The sequence below is a fragment of the Melopsittacus undulatus genome, chromosome 4 (assembly GCF_012275295.1).
Source record: "Melopsittacus undulatus isolate bMelUnd1 chromosome 4, bMelUnd1.mat.Z, whole genome shotgun sequence".
NCBI lineage: Eukaryota > Metazoa > Chordata > Aves > Psittaciformes > Psittaculidae > Melopsittacus > Melopsittacus undulatus.
The window spans coordinates 98,114,958-98,133,517 of record NC_047530.1 but is presented as its reverse complement, the minus strand read 5'-3'; the positions used below and the strand labels follow the sequence as shown (position 1 = coordinate 98,133,517).

The following is an 18,560-nucleotide window of genomic DNA, read 5'->3' as shown; positions in this document are numbered from 1 at the left end:
TTGGGTGTGCTGTGCTGTGCTGTGCCGTGCTGCGCTGCGCTGCCTGGTTGCTGGTGGGAGGCTGGGGCCAGCACAGTCATGCTCACACAGCTTCCGCCGTGACCCAGTAAACCCAGTCAGACCTGACCAGGGCTCGCTCCCCTGCACGCTCACGCACGCCTGCATGCCTCTGCTGCCACGCTGCTTTCCTCGTGCTCCGCAGAGGCCAGCAAACCTGTCCTGCCAGCGGGACACAGCGCCGGGAGCTGCGGCTGCATCCCGCAGGAGCACCGATCGCTGGCGGTAGGAGAGGGGCTTTGGCCTCCGTGGATGTTGCACGTTGAGATCAGAGTGGTTGGTTCCTCGTGGTGGTCGTCAGCCCTGCAGCCCGATCCTGCCTCTGCCACCCTTCTCCTTCAGCCTTGCTGGCCAGGGCGGGATTTGGGGCTGGACTGCAGGTCCTATGTTGGCCCTCCCTGTGCTGGGGAGTAGGTGAGGTGCTGAGGGGCTCAGGAGCTCGCTCCTGGGGGTGGGATGGGCTTTCCTGGGTGTCCTTTCCTTAAACCTCAGCTCCACTGGAGCTGCTGCTGCTTTTCAGCCTCTTCTCTCCACCCATTTGTGTTCCTCCCACAGGGAATGCTCTCTGTGGTGTTTTTCCTCCTGGCTTTCTCCTGTTTCCCATGGGAGTGCTGGGCTCGAGCAGTCCAGCTGCCCCCAGCCCTACCAGTGGGTCCCACAGACCGAGACCTCCTCTGCCTGCCTCCCTGGCCCTCGCTTTCAACTTGCACCCTTCCAAGGGGGAATGATGGGTTTGGGGGTGTTTGGTGTGACAGCAGCCTGGCGTGACGATCTGAGCGGGGTCAAGGGTGGTTTTGGTTCCTCCTTGCTCTTTCTCCCCCATCCTAGGTATAAAAAATACAAGCAGAGAAGCTCAGAGCAGCCCTTCCCTTCAAGTAAAAGATTAACTGGCTCTTAGAGCTAACTGATTAAACCTTTTGTAGGACAAAGTTACATCTGATCACAAGCAAAGGAGCCTTTGGAAATCAGCATAGCTTCTACCCTATTTAAAACCAGAGGATTCCAGCCCTGGCAGCAGGGGGGGCTGCTCCCCACTGCCCCTGCCTGCCTGGGAACTCTGCACAGCCCCACACCTTAATTCACTATTTTTATTCCCCCCCCCCCCGCTGGCTCGGTGCTGACTCTGGTTAAACATTAGCCAGGGCTGGCTGGCATCGTGGGGCTTGCCCTGTGATAAGCACCATCCCTGCCTCCCTACCCAGCCATGCTCCCAGCTCCAATCCCTGTCGCGTCTGGAGCCAAGCATCAGGCAAAGTTCAGTGCTTGTTCAGGGGAGATAAGGCAAGGATGCATGGCAGCGTACAGGCAGCTCGCAGGGCTGTTCCTCATTTATTGGGGATCGTTGTTTGCCTTGTTGTAAGGAGGTTTCTCCTCCCCTCTGTTTTCCCAGCAAAGGTGTATGGCAGCTTTTGTGGCTTGTGCATGATTCCAGCTCATGTCCCCACACAGAGGCCTGGGGAGGCTCCCTGCAGCAGAGTGGCCCTGGTCCCACTGGCAGTATGGAGAGGTGTCAGCATGGGGCTGGCTGGAGGGCTTTGGGTGCTTTGGTGCTCCACACATGACCCCACCACTTGTTTTGCCCTTATAGCTTGGTGGGTTTGGCGCATGATGCCACCAAAGCAACTACTTTCCCTTTGACCTCCATCCCCATTCACTCACCTTGCATCATCTTGCCAGGCCCATCATTCACTAGCAAACCCTTGGTCTGGACAGGACTTGTCCTGGGAACAGGAGTTACTTGGTGGGATGGTGCTCTGGATCATCTTCCTCTGTTTGCCAAGGAGCTCATCTCCATGGGCAGCCCCTTGCCTGCACCCAGGGTTGGGTGCTCTATGGATGCTCTGTGTTGGGCGGGTGTCTGGGGTGCAGTGAGGCAGGAGGGAGCAGCAGGGGGGATCATCTCCCCTTTCCCCTGTTCCTGGGATGCTCCAGGGCAGCAGCCAATACAGATGTGAGGTCTGTGTCTGAACTCCCCCAAAGGAAGCAGTGGTTTAACACAGGATCCAGGACTGCAGCTGGATCCCACATCCAGCTCCTCGCTTCTCTTTTTGAGCCCCAAAGCCCTTTTTGCTTCTGTTTCACTTTGGTTTTATCTCCCCTCTGCCTGAGACCTGGTGAGGTATTTGCTTCAGGGAAACTGCAGCAAGCATGTTAGGACAGCTTCTCTACAGGGCCAGATATTTGCTTTATATAGATAAAAAGCCCCAAACAACTAAGCAAACATATAGGTGCTGGCTGCTTATGGAGAGCTCTTCTCTAGATAGCCAGGCATCTTCCTCATTAATGCCTGTAAAATGAACCAGCTCAATGCAGCCAGGAGAGGCAGAGGGTTATTTGGGAAGGATTGAATGCATGAAAGTGAGTGCTGAGATAGATGCTGAGCTTCAAGGCAGCTTGGGATGAAAGAGGAACTGAAATCTCATGGATAAACACTGGGAGAAAAAACTGTTCTCACCTGGAAAGACTTGATGAAGATGCCAAGTGGTTCCTGTATGGATTTTCCTTCACCTTGCATTACTGCATGCCTGTAGCATCCTTCCCCCTGCTTCTGTCCTCAAGAATCTCGTTTCAGGAGGGGCAAAACTGTGGGGACAAGTATCTTTCATGTCAGAAGCCATGAACTGTGGCCATCCTATCCCTGCTTATCCTCCTGCTTGCCATCAGCTGGGCTTCCAGGGAGCAGCAGAGCCTTTGGGCATCCCAGGAGCCCTCCTGCCACAGCCAGGAGCAGTGCTTGGGGTACCCCAGGTGTGCCAAGAGACCTTCAGAGGGGCTCAGCCCAGAGCCCTGCCCTCTGCTTTTGGGGGTAAATGTGCCTGCTTTTTGGGTGTGAAAGTGCAGTGGGGGATCAGCTCTCTGTGCTGAAGCATATCCTTCAGTCAGGGGGAGGATGGCTGGGAGGGAAGAACCTGGAGCAAACCTGAAGGAAAAAGCAACCCAGTCAAGCACTCAGGAAGTGGCTGCCATGGAGTGGACACTGAGCCAGGGGCTCTGCTCAGACTCTGCTCCCTGCCCTGTGCTGGCTGCAGGCTTGATACCTTGCACTGTGCCTCAGTTTCCCCTATGGCAAACGAGGGTTTGCTTTTCCCTGAAGCTGTCCCTGGGCTGAGGCAATGCCCGGTCAAGCATCCATGCGTGTGTGCAGTCACCTCCTTCCCGAGCCCATTGCTGGTGAAGTGCTGAGGGCAGCAGGAGCGTCTGACCCAGTGCTCTGTGTTTCAGGAGGCTTTGGCAGCCATCCCCATCCCAGGGAGCTGGGGAGCGTGTCCCAAGGATTGGCTGTGCCGGCCTGGCAGCCGCAGGATGGGCAGCTGCCCTCAGCGGGGCAGTGGGAAGATGAGCAGAAGCATAGCCCATCTCCTGGCTGCTCTGTTCATGGCGGTGACAGCAGTGGTAGGATACCCATCACGGCGCTCTGCCACCGACCTGGATGCCACCCCCAGGACAACAGTCACCTTTGAGGGTAAGGGGGTGCGGGTCTTGGTGGTGGTGGTGCAGATCTGGCCGACACTGGATTTGTTGCACTGTGACTGCATTCAGACTTCCCCAGCCCCTGGAGTGGGAAGCTTGGCATGGTGGGTGGCTACAGTGGGTCCCCTGGGCTCCAGCAATCAGAGCCTGCATGGCTTTCTGTTGCCGGGTACCTGGAGCTGAGGTACCCTGAGGGGTGGAGCAGTGGGGACGGAAAGGCATCTCCCTGATAGCCAGTTCAGGAGGACAAGGATGTGCAGGAAACCAGCCTTGGACAGACTCTGGCTTTGCCCAGCTGCCCTTGAAGAGTGTCCTGAGCTGGGCATCACACCCAAATAGTCAGCAGAGAGCTTTCTTCCATGGTTTTCTCTAATTGCCACTAGGCTGTTGGCCCCCAGCCTCAGCCATAGTGTCATTGTGCCCTGGGCATCCACATGACTTCACTGACCTCTTTAGTGAAGCCCAGCTCAGCAGTTGACAGTGGCTTATTTGCAACTGGGGTGCCCTTTCATCCTTTCAGGCAGTGCCTCCTTTCACAGGTCATTCCCTCCCCAGCTGCCTCCAGGGTCCCAAGCCCCTTTGGACTTTTGCCTGCTGTGGCAGAAGGGTCTGAGCCTCCTGGCTTGGGGTTCCTCTGGCCAGGGCACTTCTCAGCAGCCCAGATTGAATGGTTTCTCTGGCTCAGTGGGCAGGGAGCACCCAGCCTGGCTGCAGAAGTTCTCCCCTTGCACAGCAGTTTTGGTTCAGGTTTTGTGCATCCTTTTGAACTGGCTGGGTTTGGTTCAGACCTGGGGTCACTGCTGGTGTGGTTCCACTTCCTCTGACTGCTCTCCAGTGTGGCAGGCCCATGCTGCACCACTGGCACCCAGCACCGTCAGCCCAATAACCTCGGGAGGTGCTTTTCCTCCCACTCCCAGATCCGTTCTGTTTTTCCCCGGTGGCTTGTGCCATGCCTGCCCCTTCAGCCCCCTGTTCCCTTTGCAGAGCTGTTGGGCGTCCGGCGCTTCAGAGCGCGCACCCTCAACTACAGCACCCTGCTGCTGGAGGATGACCGCGGCATCCTCTATGTGGGGGCCAGGGGAGCCATCTTCGCCCTCAACTCCAGCGACGTGGCCGACGGCTCCCACCGCACGGTGAGCCTGGCCCCTACTCGCCATTAGCTGCTCGTCCTCTCCTGTCCCACTCTGCCTGCTCCCTGCCCGCATTGTGGCCACCCTGTCCCTGCTCATCCTCCCTCTCACCACCTCTGGTCTTGCCTGCAGGTGCTGTCCCCAGGTCCCCTGTGGACATCTGGACCTTCTCCCTAGCCAGGCAGTGTGGGGACAGTGGTGGGAGGTGCCCCCAAGCTCAGAGCTGCCTGCTTCAGGGACACCCCATCAGGACGAAGGGCAGGGGGGAAGCATTACACCTTTGCTCCCACTGGGAAGAATACCCCAAAATTCCTCCAGGCGCCTGTGGGTTTAGGGTCTGGAACTATTCTCACCCTGGGCTGGGAATGTGGGCAGGAATGCCATCTCATGCGGAGGAGTTTAGCATCTCTGAAAGCTCTGGCAGAGGCTGGAGCCTGCAGTGATGGGGGAACCATGTGGTGATGGGGGAAGTTCCTCTTTCCATTGCAGATCCAGTGGGAAGCCTCCCCAGAGAAGCAGATGGACTGCCTGCAGAAGGGCAAAAACAACAAGGTAGAGCCGGTGGGTGGATGCTGGGGGGGCTGCTGCTGCCTCCTCAGGCTGTAACTCCTGCCCTCCCCCTCTGCAGACCGAGTGCTTCAACCACGTGCGGTTTCTGCAGAGGCTGAACAGCACCCACCTCTATGCCTGCGGGACCTATGCCTTCCACCCCCTCTGTGCTGCCATCGTGAGTACTGCTCAGCCCCACGGCTGTCCCCTGCCACCGTGTCACCCAGTGTGATGCAGCCCCTGCAGTCTCCCACCATCTCCCCCTACAGCCTAACTCCCTTTCTGCCCCCCTCCTGCCAGCTCAGGGGGGAACCGAGTGCCCCCCAGGCTGGTGTGGGTAGATCTGGGGATGCAGCATCGTGATGCAGACACCCAAAGTCCCCCCCACCAGCACTGGGGTTGGACTCACACCCCATAGCAACACGGCTGGGGGTGGATTGGTGATGGGGGAGGCATGTGAGCTCAGTGAGACCAGTGGGGTGGGACATGCCAGCACTGGAGCTGGTCCCCAGGCCCTGCTGTTGCAGGGTCCCTTCCCAGATCAGGGGCTGCAGTCCTGCTGGTGGCCAGTGGCAAGCATGCCTGGAAGGGTGGCGATGGCAGGAGGGGTGACGGTGGCAGGGCTGACTCAGCAGCCCATCCCTAGGGATTTCCCAGGCCAGGACAGGGGTCCCTGTGTGGCCGTGACTCACAGCAGAGGGAACAGCCACGTTCCCAGCATTGGGACTTTCACCCTGTGTGGTGGCTCCTCGGTGACTCGGTTGCCCTTTGCCCACCTCCCTCCCTGACCAAAATAGCCTCCTGGGACCAGGTCCACAGCACGGCCAGGGAATCCCGGGGGAGCCATGCCCATTCCCACAACCGTGTCGCCGGTCCGGTTTGGCTGTTGCACGCCCTGGGAGTCAGGCGGAGCAGCCGCTGAGCTGGAAGGGCCCGGTCATTTGACATGCTTTGAACTACAAACCCTAAAGAAAATAACTCCTGCCGTGACAGGGACATCCCCCGGGGGGAGCCAGCCCGGCTGGACAGCGTCTGCTGGCCAGGCACAGCCTGGGAACATGGGTTGTGCTGGCCGGATCCTGCCTGGTGCCCACATGATGCCAAAGTGGGGTGCTGGGGCTCCTTCTGAGCCCTCTGCCCTGCTCTTGGCTGTGGGCTCTGGCTGTCCATGTGGTTTCTGACCAGCTAGAGGGTGCAGGGAGGGTTTGTCTTGCCTGTACAGGACATGGGCATGGCTTTGTCCCCACTAGCAGCAGAGAGCTTGGGGCTGGCAGGCGAGGTGGGTCTGTCACCTCCTGTGTAACCCAGTCCCCTGCCCCCCCAAGGATGCCAACAGATTTACATTGCCATCACATTTTGAGGAGGGCAAGGAGAAGTGCCCGTACGACCCTGCTCGTGGCTACACCGGCCTCATCGTGGGTAAGCAGCACCTTTGTCAGGGCTGGTGGGGACATGTGGGATGCCACTGACCTTGGCCCCATCCCCAGTGCTTCTATGGGGTTCCCCAGCTGGGTGGGCTCTGTATGCAGGGGCCTTAGCAAGCCAGGCCTTGATCCTCCTCATCCTTTCCCACTTGGACCATGGGGATGCTGGTGGCTTTTGGGGCTATCACTGGGGAGCAGCACCATGCTGATGGTGCCTGCCCTGCCCAGATGGTGGGTTGTACACGGCCACACGCTACGAGTTTCGGAGCCTCCCTGACATCAGGAGGAACCTGCACCAGCGGCCGCTGAAGACAGAGGAGTCCCCACTGCACTGGCTGAACGGTGAGACTGCTATGGTCCCTTGGGCCAGTGTCATGGGCTGTGGGATGCTGTGCATTGCCTTGGGGAGCATGGAGCAGGGTGGGGGTACCCCTGGGGTCCTGTATGGTTTGCCATGAAGAAGCTGAGGCAAGGAGCAATCCTCCATCCCGTGTTGAGTACCCAGCCTCCAACTTTCACTTTGTTCCCCAGATGCTGAGTTTGTGGCCTCAGTGCTGGTCCGGGAGAGCAAGGACAGCCCTGTAGGTGACGATGACAAAATCTACTACTTCTTCACGGAGTGGGCAGGCGAGGAGACCACATCCTTCTTTGACAAGAGCCAGGTGGCCCGAGTAGCCCGGGTGGCCCGTGTCTGCAAGGTAGGCATGTCCCCAGCCATGCGGAGCCAAGCACTGGGTCAGAGCCTTGGGGGGAAGCGAGGAGGGACATGCACCCCTACCAGCCTGTGCAGAAATGCTCCCTGCACCCTCCCAGAGCGACGTGGGAGGAAAGAAGATCCTGCAGCGCAAGTGGACATCCTTCATGAAGGCACGCCTGGTCTGCTACATCCCCTACTACGAGGTGCTGCGCAGTGTCTGCAGCCTGGATGGAGGCAGCTGGGCCAGCACCGTTTTCTATGCCGCCTTCACACTTTCGGCACAGTGGTGAGCAGGGCAACAGCCAAAATGGCTGGAGTTAAAAGTCATGGGGGGAGACCAGAGATGCTCAAGGGGGCATGCAAGCAGGTGCTGAGCACCTGGGGGTGCAGTGGTGGGGAGCACCCTTATGTCTGCCTGGGCTGAGGTGGACTTTTATCCCCCAGGAGGACCATGGAGGCTTCGGCTGTGTGCCGCTACAGCATCTCAGCAGTGCAGCGTGCCTTCGAGGGCCCCTACATGGAGTACCAGGACTCAGCTCGCAAGTGGTCCCGCTATGATGGTGCAGTGCCTGAGCCCCGACCTGGCTCCGTGAGTGCTTGCGGGTGCGGAGATGGGAGGACACGGGGCAGCTGCATCCACTCCTGACCCCCGTCTCCTCTGGGCAGTGCATTACGGACCGCTCCCGCAGGAAAGGCTACAACTCCTCGCAGGACCTGCCCAACAGTGTCCTGGACTTTGTGAAGCTGCACCCGCTCATGTTTGAGGAGGTGAAGCCGGCTGGTGGGGAACCGCTGCTGGTGAAGAAGAGCGTGGTGTACAGCCAGCTGGCTGTGGACAGGGTGTGGGCCCTTGACGGCCACTCCTACGACGTGCTCTTCATGGGGACGGGTGAGCGCAGGATGAGTTTGTCGGGTCTCTGCAGGCAGGGAGCACACCCCACACTCCTTCCTGACTCCCTGCTCTGCTCTCCAGGGGACGGATGGATCCACAAGGCTGTGGTGGTGGGCTCCGGCATCCACATTGTGGAGGAGATGCAGGTGTTTAAGGACCCGCAGCCTGTGGAGAGCCTGGTGATCTCCCATGCCCAGGTGAGGGGTGGAAGTGGGAGGACACCACACATGGGGCATGTTTGTGCTGCAGCCTTTGGGCTGTTTGTGGAATGGGGGGAACATGACTCCTGGGTCACCCCAGCTCAGGATACATGCCAGAGCCTAAGCAAAGGGAGCAGTCTGGCCTCCAGCTGCAGCCGTTCAGCACTGACTGGAGCTGGGGTCCCTTCCCCATGCATCCCACCAAGGAAGAGCTGGATCTCTGGGCAGCATGGGGCACCCCATAGCCCAGTCACACCATGCCAGTTCAGTGCTGAGCCAGTCCTTTTCCCCCAGAGGAGCCTGTATGTGGGGGGAGCCACCGGGATCCTGCAGGTGCCCCTGGCCTCCTGCAGTAGGTACACCTCCTGCTACGACTGCATCCTCACCCGGGACCCCTACTGCGCCTGGGATGGCAGGTCCTGCCGTGCCACTGCCACCACAGACAGGTAGGGACAGGCTGCCTATCCCCAGTGAGGTCCCCATGGGCCTTCCACCTGCCCCATCCTGTGCTGTTGCACATCACCCCATGGCACAGTCACCCCAATGCCACCTCAAGGGTCTGGCATCCCCCATGTGGCTGTGACCCCATAAGGGTGGGCTTAGTCAGGGCTGTATGGCTGAAGCCCCCGTGTCTTGCAGGGCAGGGCTGGTGCAGGACATTCAGAGTGGCAACGAGGGATGCCGGAGCAGCTCCGCGCGGGGTGAGTCTGTGTAGCCCCTTTGAACCACAGGGGATGCTGGTGTCCGGCATCCCTTAGGGTGACTGGGAATGGTGCAAGGCAGTGCTTGTCCCCACAGGCTCTCTGCCGTGGAAGAACCGGACAGTGCTGCAGGGGGATGATGTGCTGCTGCCCTGCGACCAGCGCTCCAACCTGGCACGAGCCGTCTGGCTGCTGAACGGCAGCGAGGCGCTGGACGCGGGGCAGGACCGGCTGCGCATCGGGGTGGACGGGCTGCTGGTGACAGACACACTGCCCCAGCACAGCGGCGAGTACCGCTGCTACGGCGAGGAGCGCGGTCTCCGGACGCTGCTGGCTGCCTACAGCCTCACTGTGCTGCCCGAGCTGCCCCGCAGCCCCACGGCCGCCTCACAGCCTCATGCTATCAGCCAGGTAGCCAGCGACATGAAGGTGGCTTATGTCTCTGCCATCGTCGCTCTGGTGGTGCTGTGCGCCGTGCTCAGCACCGTCCTCCTCTATGTGTCTTGCCTGGAGAAGCGCAAAGGCAAGTATGTGCTGGGGGATCCGCGGCCAGCCAGTGTGGAGCTGCAGACCGTCTCAGCCAACTGCCTGCGCAAGGGCCACCGGGAAGAGGAGGAAGAGCTCGCCTACCCCGATGGCTGCCTGCGGATCATCCCTGGCGAGGCACCCACGGCTGCCACATCCCCGGTGAAGGAGCTGCCGGCTGCCGTGCCCCCGCTGCCACCGCCGCTGCCGGCCGAGCTCACCAACGGCGTGGGGACTCTGCCCAACGTGCTCCGCAAGATGAATGGGAACAGCTACATGCTGCTGCAGCAGCAGGAGGAGCCGCTGGTCTCACCGCTCTACAGCGCATCCTTCACCGAGGAGCTCAGCAAGATCCTGGAGAAGCGGAAACACACGCAGCTGGTGGAGAAGCTGGACGAGAGCTCCGTGTAGGGGCTGGGGGGGGGTCCTGCCAGCGGGACCCTCCTCCCCTCCAGCCCCTTGTCCCGCCCCCTGTCAACAGTGTTACAAGACTCAAGCAAAACTACCTCCTGGATGGCACAGCCGGGTCAGGCCTGGGCTCATCCGTTCCTTTGGCTTTTCTCCGACTTTTGAGACTCGCTGTACAGAAAAAAGAATCTATTTAAATTTGGAGCTCTATTTATGTATAAAAGCCCACTGACGGTGGCCACAAGCTGGAGGCAGGAGCTGGCACCTGGCTGAAGGTGGACCCTGGGGGGAGGGAGAGTTTTGTCTGTCCGTCTGTCCAGGTGTGAGACAGAGATGCTGTTGTGGACTTGGCCTGCCCTGCTGGGTGTCCCTCGACTGCTGAGAGGTGGGTGAGGAGCAAGGAGCGGGGCTGGGGGCTCCTCAGCTTTCTGCTCACAGGAGAGGGGCTGTGGACACAAGTCACACTGTTGGGGGTGGCCCTGGTGGCTGCCAGCCCCTGCCCGCTCTCCCACATCTGCCCCCAGGGATGGCTCCAGGAAGAGGACAGTTCAGTGAGTGTTGGAGCTGATGTCCAGAATGTCCTGGAGCAGCTGGTGGAGCGGTGTGTGCCTGCTGTGAGAGGATACAGGTAAAACACAGGGCTGGGTGACTGGGGAAGGTGGCACCTCTGGGACCTCTGACCCTGCCCTCTCTCCCCAGGGCACTGCAGAAGAGCAGGATGCAGCAGCAGCAGGACACACTGGCAGCAGGACTGGCAACCATGGCTGCGCCCTGAGGTCTGGCAGGGGACTTATTGCAGCACCGATATTCCCCACAGCATCTGCAGTGCCCCTGCGGCCCCATGTTTCTGCCCTCCTGCATGGTGCTGCTGGAGAACTGGGGTTCAGGCACAGCCCTGTCCACCACGGGACAACATATGTGGGAAGAGAAACATCCTCACAGAGCAAGGAGTCCTGGACAAGGCATCTCCCACTGGGGCCTCCTGCCCTTCATGGCACTTTCAAGGGGCAGCCACTATCCCTAAATCCCCCCAACTACCTCTCTCCTGCCACCTCCTGGGGGAACCTGAGGAACTGGAGTGGCAAAAGCATGTCCCATTGTTGGGACAGGTCTGTGACATTGGAGAAGCTGGGAAGGGAGAGACTTGTTGAGGTGCATGACCTCTCTTCTGTGTTCCTTGCTGGCAGTGCCAGGATCAGGACATCACATGGAGCTCAGCCCAGCAGGAGGCAGGAACAGGGTGGCAGTCCTTGGCGTCCCCAGCAGGCTGGAGCCCAGGCCCCCCTGCCCCAGCAGGGTGAGGTGCAGTGGGAAAAGGCAAGAGCCAAATGCCCGCATTCCCCCGTCCTGCCCCAACCCTTGGTTTTGCTGCAAGGTGGGACCAAGCCACCCCCAAGCACCCACCCTCTGCAAGGAGGGGCATCACCCTCCATGTCTGGCACCCCTCATGCACAGCCCCATGTGGCCCCTGGCAATAAACACGGCTCTGTCTGGAAGTGATGTCTTCTCTGTGGGCAGGAGAGGTGGATGCAGAGGCACAGGGTGTGGGGCTGAGGCTTTATTGGGCCTGGAGCCGTGGGCCCCGCACAGTGAGGATGGAGGGTTTGTTGGTGAGGGGGTGCCACTGGCCCTGAATACTGGGGTTGTCAGTGTGGAAGGGCTTGCGGATGCGGATGATGTCCAGGCCGGACTGGCCAGCCAGCTTGGTGGCCAGCTGCAGAATCTCCTCACTTGTTTTGCTGGTGATGAGTTCCTCCCGCACTGTCCCATTCACTGCGGCAGAGCAGGAAGGAAGCACAGAATCATTAGGGCTGGAAGGGACATCTGGAGATCACCCAGTCCAACCCCCTGCCACAGCAGAACCACCTAGAGCAGGTTACACAGGAACACATCCAGGCAGGTTTTGAATGGCTCCAGAGAGGGAGACTCCACAACCCTCCTGGGCAGTCTGTTCACTGCTCTACCACCTTCAGCATAAAGTTCTTCCTCATGAAGAGGTGAAACTTCCCATGTTTTAGTTTATGACCATTACTCTTTGTCCTGTCACTGGGCACCACTGAAAAGAGTCTGGCACCATCCTCCTGGCACCTGCTTCTGAGATATTTATACGCATTGATGAGATTCCCCCCTCAGCCTTCTCTTCTCTAGGCTGACTAGGCCCAGCTGCAGTCTCTCCTCCTAAGAGAGATGCTCCAGACCTCTGAGCATCCCTGTGGTCCTCCACTGGAACAGGCTAAGGTGCATTCCCCTCCTTCCTCCCCAGCACTCCCCCTGGGGGGTGGCTGCTGTTCCCCTGCCCCACAGAGCAGCCATCCCCAGTGTTGTCTGCAGCAGCGCAGAGGTGGGGAAGCACCAGGGTGGGAGGGACCCCATCATCCTGCCCCCATCCCCTTATTTCCAACTGCACTCACAGTACTCAGCCACCAGCACCGGGGTCGGGTTGGAGCAGGGCCTGACGTAGAGGACGACATCGGGGTGCTTCCGTGCAAAGTCCACTGCCACCTCCTCCACAAACTGCCTGTGGGGGGAGAGGGGCTCTGGTGTGGTCAGAGGTCACTGCAGCCCCCACCCATGGTGAAGGGCAGAGATCACCACCAGCCTGCCTGTGTGCTGAGGGTCAGCAGTGCCCCCCACCTCTGTGGGTCAGAGCTCAGCAGCACCCTCTCCCTTCCCCATTGCCCTGGGTTCAGCTGTAGTGGTTTTCAGTGGTTTTCTCCTTCTCAGCAGCTGGTGCAGTGCTGTGGTTTGGCTTTAGGCTGAGAACAACGCTGATAACACAAACGTTTTTAGTTGTTGCTAAGTAATGTTTACTCCCATCAAGGACTTTTCAGTCTCATGCTCTGCAGTGAGGAGGGCCATGGGAGGAAGCAGAGACAGGACACCTGACCCAAACTAGCCAAAGGGATAGTTGTGGTATATTATTCCATACCACAGCACACCATGCCCAGTATATAAACTGGGGGCAGCTACCCAGAAGGGCCAGATCACTGCTGGGGTCGGGCTGGGTATCGGTGGGCGGGTAGTGAGCAGTATCACTGTTGTTACCATCATTACCCTGTGTTACACACACCCACTCAGGCTGTCACCACCCGTATCACCCGCCCCTCCCCACCAGGTCAGAGCTCAGGGGTCACCAAGCCTCCCTCTTCCTCTTCCTCTCCTCACCCCCCCCGGGGCTCAGGGGCAGTGCTGCGGTGCCCGGGGCTGTACCTGGCGCCGCGGGCATCCGCCGCGGTGGGGCTGAAGAGCAGCTGGAGGCGCTGGAGCTGCCGCACGTAGCGGCCCACGCCGTTGTGCAAGACGGACGTGAGGAACCGGCTGGGTGACCCGCGGCTCGTCATGGCGCCTGTTCCCCGGGAACCGGAACACACACAGCACATCCGCATCCGGCCCTTCGGGAAGTGACGCGCCGAGCGCGGCTGGCGCGGGCAATGGCAGCGACCGCGGAGCTCCACGTGGGGGGGGCGGCTTGAGCGGCACCGGGACACGGGGGAACCGGGGAGGGAGCGGGGGCAGCGGCCGATGCGGATCGGAGGCAGTCGGGGACGGGCAGGATGGCGGCGGTGCCCCTGCGGCCCTGCAGAGCCTCCAGCCGCCTCCTGCCGTTGCTGTCCTGCGGGACGAGGAGCAAGGGAGCCTCCCTGAGCCCCGGCGTGCCGGGCCGCCTCACCCAGCGGCGCTACAAGAAGGACGTGCTGCCTTCGCCCGAGGGGCCCGTGCCCGCCGTCACCATCACCGAGATCCGGCAGTACCTGCGCGCCCAGGGCATCCCTTTCCGCGACGGGTACAGCTGCCTGCACACCCCCAGCCTCTTCACCGCCGGCCCGGAGGACCAGCCGCCTGCCGCCAGCGCCCCTTACACGCTTTTCATTGACAAGACCACCGGCAGCTTCCTGTGCACGGCCACCCTGGCCGAGGGCACCTGGCAGGACTTCCAGGCCAACGTGGAGCTGCAGCACCGGTGCCCCCCCCCCGACAGCTCAGAGGAGGCAGAGGAGCACATGCGGCGGGTTCGTGAGGATGCCCGCCGCATCTGGGAGCGGGCACAGCCGCTCTGTGATCTGTTGGATAAGGATGAGACCAAGGAGACCAAGGCCATGTTCGGTATCAGCCAGGTGACGGATGCCACCCTGAAACGCTTTGGGGTACGTTATCTGAGGACTGCTAAGTCTCTTGTCTTCCCCTGGTTTAGTCCCCGTGATGCCGTCCTAAAGGGCCTGAAGCTTCTGAGGGTGGAGAAGAAGGGGGATACAATAGTTTATGTGGAAGAGACTTTACCCCGCTTTGATTCCTATCGCAATCTGTTTGGTCTGCCCCTCATCAGCCCCCGACACACAGAGCTGGTGTTAACGGGGTGGGAGCTGGATGCCCTGGCCCTGCACCAAGCCACAGGGGTGGCCAGCCTGGCCCTGCCACGGGGGTCCACCTCCCTGCCCCCCGCCCTCCTCCCCTACCTCGAGCAGTTCAAGCGCATCACACTGTGGCTGGGTGAGGACCTGCGCTCCTGGCAAGCCGCCAAGCTGTTTGCCCGCAAGCTGAGCCTCAAGCGCTGCTCCTTGGTGAGCCCCGGCAACCTGCAGCCCCGGCCCCTGGAGGCTCTGAACCAGGGCCTGAACCTCACCAAGATCCTGCGTGCCGCCCTGCCCGCCAGCCACAAATCCATCGTGTCCTTCCGGCAGCTGCGTGAGGAGGTGTTTGGGGAGCTGGTCAACAGCGAGCAGGTGGCTGGCGTCAAGTGGGTGCGCTTCCCCGAGCTCAACAAGCTCCTCAAAGGGCACCGCAGAGGGGAGCTCACTATCTTCACAGGTGATGGGCAGACTGCTGGTGGATGGGGAGAGCAGAAGGTTCTTTGGTGCTTCACCTCTTCGGGGTGATGCCTTGCAAATCTTTGAGGTCACTTTCTGCTTGTGGCTTCATCTGAGTCCATCCTGGGTGCAGTGGGGCTGGATGCACCGGTGTGGTGATGGGCTCACTGCCTGAGTCAGCACAGCAAATCCTGGGGTGTCCCTCATCCCTGCTTCCACCTGCCACCTCTTCTCTGAGCCCTTCCTGTGCCAACCCTTCCCCACACCCCCCAGGGACCCGCTGGTTGCTGGATCCAACATGTGTGTGTCCAGAGGTGCAGCTCTGGAGATGCTGCTTGTATATGGTGGGACTCTGTGGATGGGTTGCTCTTATCCCACTCCCCAGCACTCCCACCTCTGAACAGCCCCCCAGTGTGTTCAGGATGGGTCAGATAATTTCTCCTAGCTAATTCCTCCTGTCATTGTCCTTGCACCAGGCCCGACGGGCAGCGGGAAGACAACCTTTATCAGTGAGTACGCGCTGGACCTGTGCATGCAGGGGGTGTGCACGCTGTGGGGCAGCTTTGAGATCAACAACATCCGCCTGGCCAAGATCATGCTGACACAGTTTGCCACCCAGCGCCTGGATGACAAGCTGGAGCTGTATGATGAGTGGGCCGATCGCTTTGAGGACCTCCCGCTCTACTTCATGACTTTCCATGGCCAACAGAACATCAAGTATGGTCCCACGCCTTCATCCCCAGTAGCAGTTACCCCTCACAGCATGTGCTGTGGGGCACTGGGGAGTTGGGGCTCTTCCTCTGCAGGTTTGGGGCTGGTAGGAAGCATGTTGCGGCTGTTCAAGTCCCACGGCTGGCACGTGAGGACTCTCACAGCCTTCTTCTGGGATGGGGGTGAAGGGAGAGGACCTGTTCCTGTGATAAGTGGTTGCTCTAAAATCAGCCTCTGCCCGTGGCAGGATGTGTCCCCCCCACACCCTGCTCACTGGCAGCACTGCTGTTTGCTGAGGAGCGGGACAGGCACCTCTGGCTGCTTTCATTCACCAGGTGCTGTGGCACCTGCACATATCCCCTGTGGGCTGGGGGGGATCACAGGGTATGGGCTGGGTTCTCCTGATCCTGCTGCCCTCACCTGTGGGGTGAGGGATGGGGATGAGGCTTGTGCCTGTCCTGTGACGGAGGAAATGTGGAGGTGGGATGTGCCAAGAGCCAGCTCAGCCTCTCCACATCCCCATGCCTGGCTCAGCATCCTCCTCCACTGATCACTAGGGCTGATCCTAGTCTCCCCATACCCAGGGCTGTGGTTGACACCATGCAACACGCTGTCTACATGTATGACATCACTCACGTGGTCGTCGACAACCTCCAGTTCATGATGGGATATGAGCACCTCTCTGTGGACAGGTAGCCCTTCTCCAAGCTGCCCTCTCCTTCCTCTGCCACTGTCATTGCTGGAGCTGGCCCTGCTGTGTGCCACAACAGGGGCTGTCCTCTTTAGTCCTGTCTGGCAGTCCAGTTTCCTTGGAGGGCGGTCACTGCCCTGGGGAGGAGGAGGTGGGGGAAGCATGAGCTGGTTACCCGTGATCCCTGTCATGTCCCATCCCTTCTCTCACATGGGCCCAAGAGCCTCATGGAGAGTGAGCCCCTGACCCCGTTCTCACTGCAATGGCAGGCTCGCTGCACAGGACTACATCGTTGGTGCCTTCCGCAAGTTTGCCACGGACAATAACTGTCACATCACACTGGTCATCCATCCCCGCAAGGAGGATGATGAGAAAGAGCTGCAGACAGCTTCCATCTTTGGCTCTGCCAAGGTGAGCTGGGCTGGGGTGGCCTTTCCTGTCCGTCAAGTGCAGTGTGTTCCCAGGTGGGGCTGGGATATGTTGGGCAGCTGTCCCCTGCTCCCACCAACACCATAGGTCATCACTGGGGAATCAGAGTGCTGTGAGGGGCAGGATGTCCCCAGGATTCCTGTCACTCACTGCAGATGTGTGGAGTCCCAGTTTGGCCAGAGAGATGCAGGAAGAGAGCAAATCCTTTGTCAGCTAAAGCGCTGATGGGTCTTTATGTGCAGTTAATTAATGCTCATTGAATATGAGCGGGATGTAGGAGGATGTAATTAAAGAAGGAGCCAGGGAGGGTGGAGGGATGAGCTCTAAGTGCCCTAGTCTCTGCTGGGATGCTGAGTGACCCTGCAGCTGTGGGCAGGAGGTGCTCTGTGTGTGCACAGTGCTCCCTTGTTTCCCAGGGTGTGCTGCTCAAGCCTGTCTGCCCAGCAGGTCACTGAGGTGTCCCTTGGGAAGACAAGGGGTTGGTGTCAGGGAAGTGCTGGAGATGCCATGGCCTGGGATGCCCAATACCAGGGCTCAAAGGAGCCCCTGCTTCTGACTGTGTCCTCAGCATCCTCCTGGAGATGTTTTCCTTCCTGCAGGCCAGCCAGGAGGCCGACAACGTCCTCATCCTGCAGGACCGTAAACTGGCATCAGGGCCAGGGAAGCGCTACCTGCAGGTGTCCAAGAACCGCTTCGATGGGGATGTGGGTGTCTTCCCCCTGGAGTTCAACAAGACCTCGCTCACCTTCAGCAAAAACAAGGCCAAGATGAAGAAGATGAAGGAGGAGAAGGCGCCTCTAGCTGTGGAGGTGCCTTCAGCTGTGAAGGCGCCTTCAGCTGCAAAGGTGCCTTCAGCTGCAAAGGTGCCTTCAGCTGTGAAGGCATCTTCAGCTGCAAAGGCACCTTCAGCCAAGAAAGCTCCAGAGGGAAGCTCAGGAGCCTCTAAGAAGCTGTGAGCCCATCAGGTCTCTTCCTCAGCCTGTCAGAAGGAACAAGGACTGGTGCTAGGAGCATGGGGCTGGGGTACACCAGCCCCCCTCCCAAGGGAACAGCAGCCACACACTGCTGTGGCCCTTTATCCTGCAAACAAGCCTGTTGGCCACCACCATGGTTTCTGTGAGACATGGAGCCACCAAGAAAGGTTGGGCTCATACCAGAGAAGAGCAGCCAGGCAAGGGTGCTTTGGCAAATGTTGGCTGTGCTGTACTGGTGCTGAGTGTTGGGAGCATGGTGGGGAGTGCAGGCAGCATGGGTCGTGTGGAGGGGGGATCTCCATACCTGGAACAGGTCGTTAAATCGTGGCTATAATGGAGCTGAAATCATGGACTGTCACTGTCTGGGGGGACTGTGCAGGGGGTTTGCAGATGGACACATGGCTGCGTCCTCTGTCACAGATAGGGGTCTCTGGGATGGATCCTGGCTGGGTTGGAGCCAGCAAGAGGAAGGTGATAGATGGAAGTGTGGGAGGTTGTGAATAGCTGTTGCTGTCCATGGGATGGGGTGGGAGCTGGACCCCCCGAGTATCACTCCTGATGGGTGGCATGCATTGCTGAGAGCTCTGTCCACAACCCAGCTCCTTTTTGCTCAGAGTCTCCACCAGTTCCTTTTTCCAGGGACATCACCAGCAGTAAAACCTCGGGGGAGCAGCCCTGCCTCACTCTGCTGGGCTAGAGGGTGGCCATCCCCATGCCTTTGGGCTCTGTGCAGCAAATACTGTGACCTACCTATGGTAGGACAAGTCCACGGCCAGATCTTGGTCTAATCCTTTTGGGTTATTTCTCTTTCTAGTTTTAATAAAGCATAAAGGTGATTGCTGTTTCTGTGCTGCTGTCCTTGTGACTGGGGGACCCTGGGGCTGGGGGGACACCGC

General features: G+C 59.7%; 3 protein-coding genes across 11 annotated transcripts in view; 2 read left to right on the top strand and 1 right to left on the bottom strand.

Annotated features, from left to right (window-relative positions):
- SEMA4G (semaphorin 4G) overlaps positions 1-11,550 on the top strand; it is a 29,315-nt gene extending 17,765 nt beyond the window's left edge. For 6 of the 9 annotated variants that reach the window (XM_031053861.2, XM_034062466.1, XM_031053864.2 and 3 more), the window contains 15 exons: positions 3,280-3,520; positions 4,513-4,661; positions 5,148-5,210; positions 5,287-5,385; positions 6,533-6,626; positions 6,860-6,973; positions 7,163-7,329; positions 7,445-7,614; positions 7,773-7,917; positions 7,995-8,217; positions 8,302-8,417; positions 8,715-8,866; positions 9,060-9,121; positions 9,204-10,682; positions 10,754-11,550. In XM_031053861.2, the coding sequence (XP_030909721.2) occupies positions 3,361-3,520; positions 4,513-4,661; positions 5,148-5,210; positions 5,287-5,385; positions 6,533-6,626; positions 6,860-6,973; positions 7,163-7,329; positions 7,445-7,614; positions 7,773-7,917; positions 7,995-8,217; positions 8,302-8,417; positions 8,715-8,866; positions 9,060-9,121; positions 9,204-10,057 (2,568 nt within the window). In that variant the 5' untranslated portion in view covers positions 3,280-3,360 and the 3' untranslated portion in view covers positions 10,058-10,682; positions 10,754-11,550. Of the gene's footprint in view, positions 1-3,279; positions 3,521-4,512; positions 4,662-5,147; positions 5,211-5,286; positions 5,386-6,532; positions 6,627-6,859; positions 6,974-7,162; positions 7,330-7,444; positions 7,615-7,772; positions 7,918-7,994; positions 8,218-8,301; positions 8,418-8,714; positions 8,867-9,059; positions 9,122-9,203 lie in introns of all 9 variants that reach the window. The other 3 variants (XM_034062468.1, XM_034062469.1, XM_034062467.1) reach the window with 3 other exon arrangements.
- Positions 11,551-11,590: 40 nt separating this feature from the next.
- MRPL43 (mitochondrial ribosomal protein L43) lies at positions 11,591-13,435 on the bottom strand. The gene is made up of 3 exons (XM_005154559.3): positions 13,265-13,435; positions 12,466-12,572; positions 11,591-11,827 (listed from the first exon to the last, which is right to left on the bottom strand). Exons 1-3 carry the CDS (start codon positions 13,432-13,434, stop codon positions 11,613-11,615), a joined length of 492 nt encoding a protein of 163 aa, XP_005154616.2. The 5' UTR covers position 13,435; the 3' UTR covers positions 11,591-11,612.
- On the top strand, positions 13,434-18,500 carry TWNK (twinkle mtDNA helicase). The gene is made up of 5 exons (XM_005154630.3): positions 13,434-14,860; positions 15,336-15,576; positions 16,155-16,262; positions 16,531-16,672; positions 17,290-18,500. Exons 1-5 carry the CDS (start codon positions 13,609-13,611, stop codon positions 17,644-17,646), a joined length of 2,100 nt encoding a protein of 699 aa, XP_005154687.2. The 5' UTR covers positions 13,434-13,608; the 3' UTR covers positions 17,647-18,500.
- The last annotated feature ends 60 nt before the right edge of the window (positions 18,501-18,560 follow it).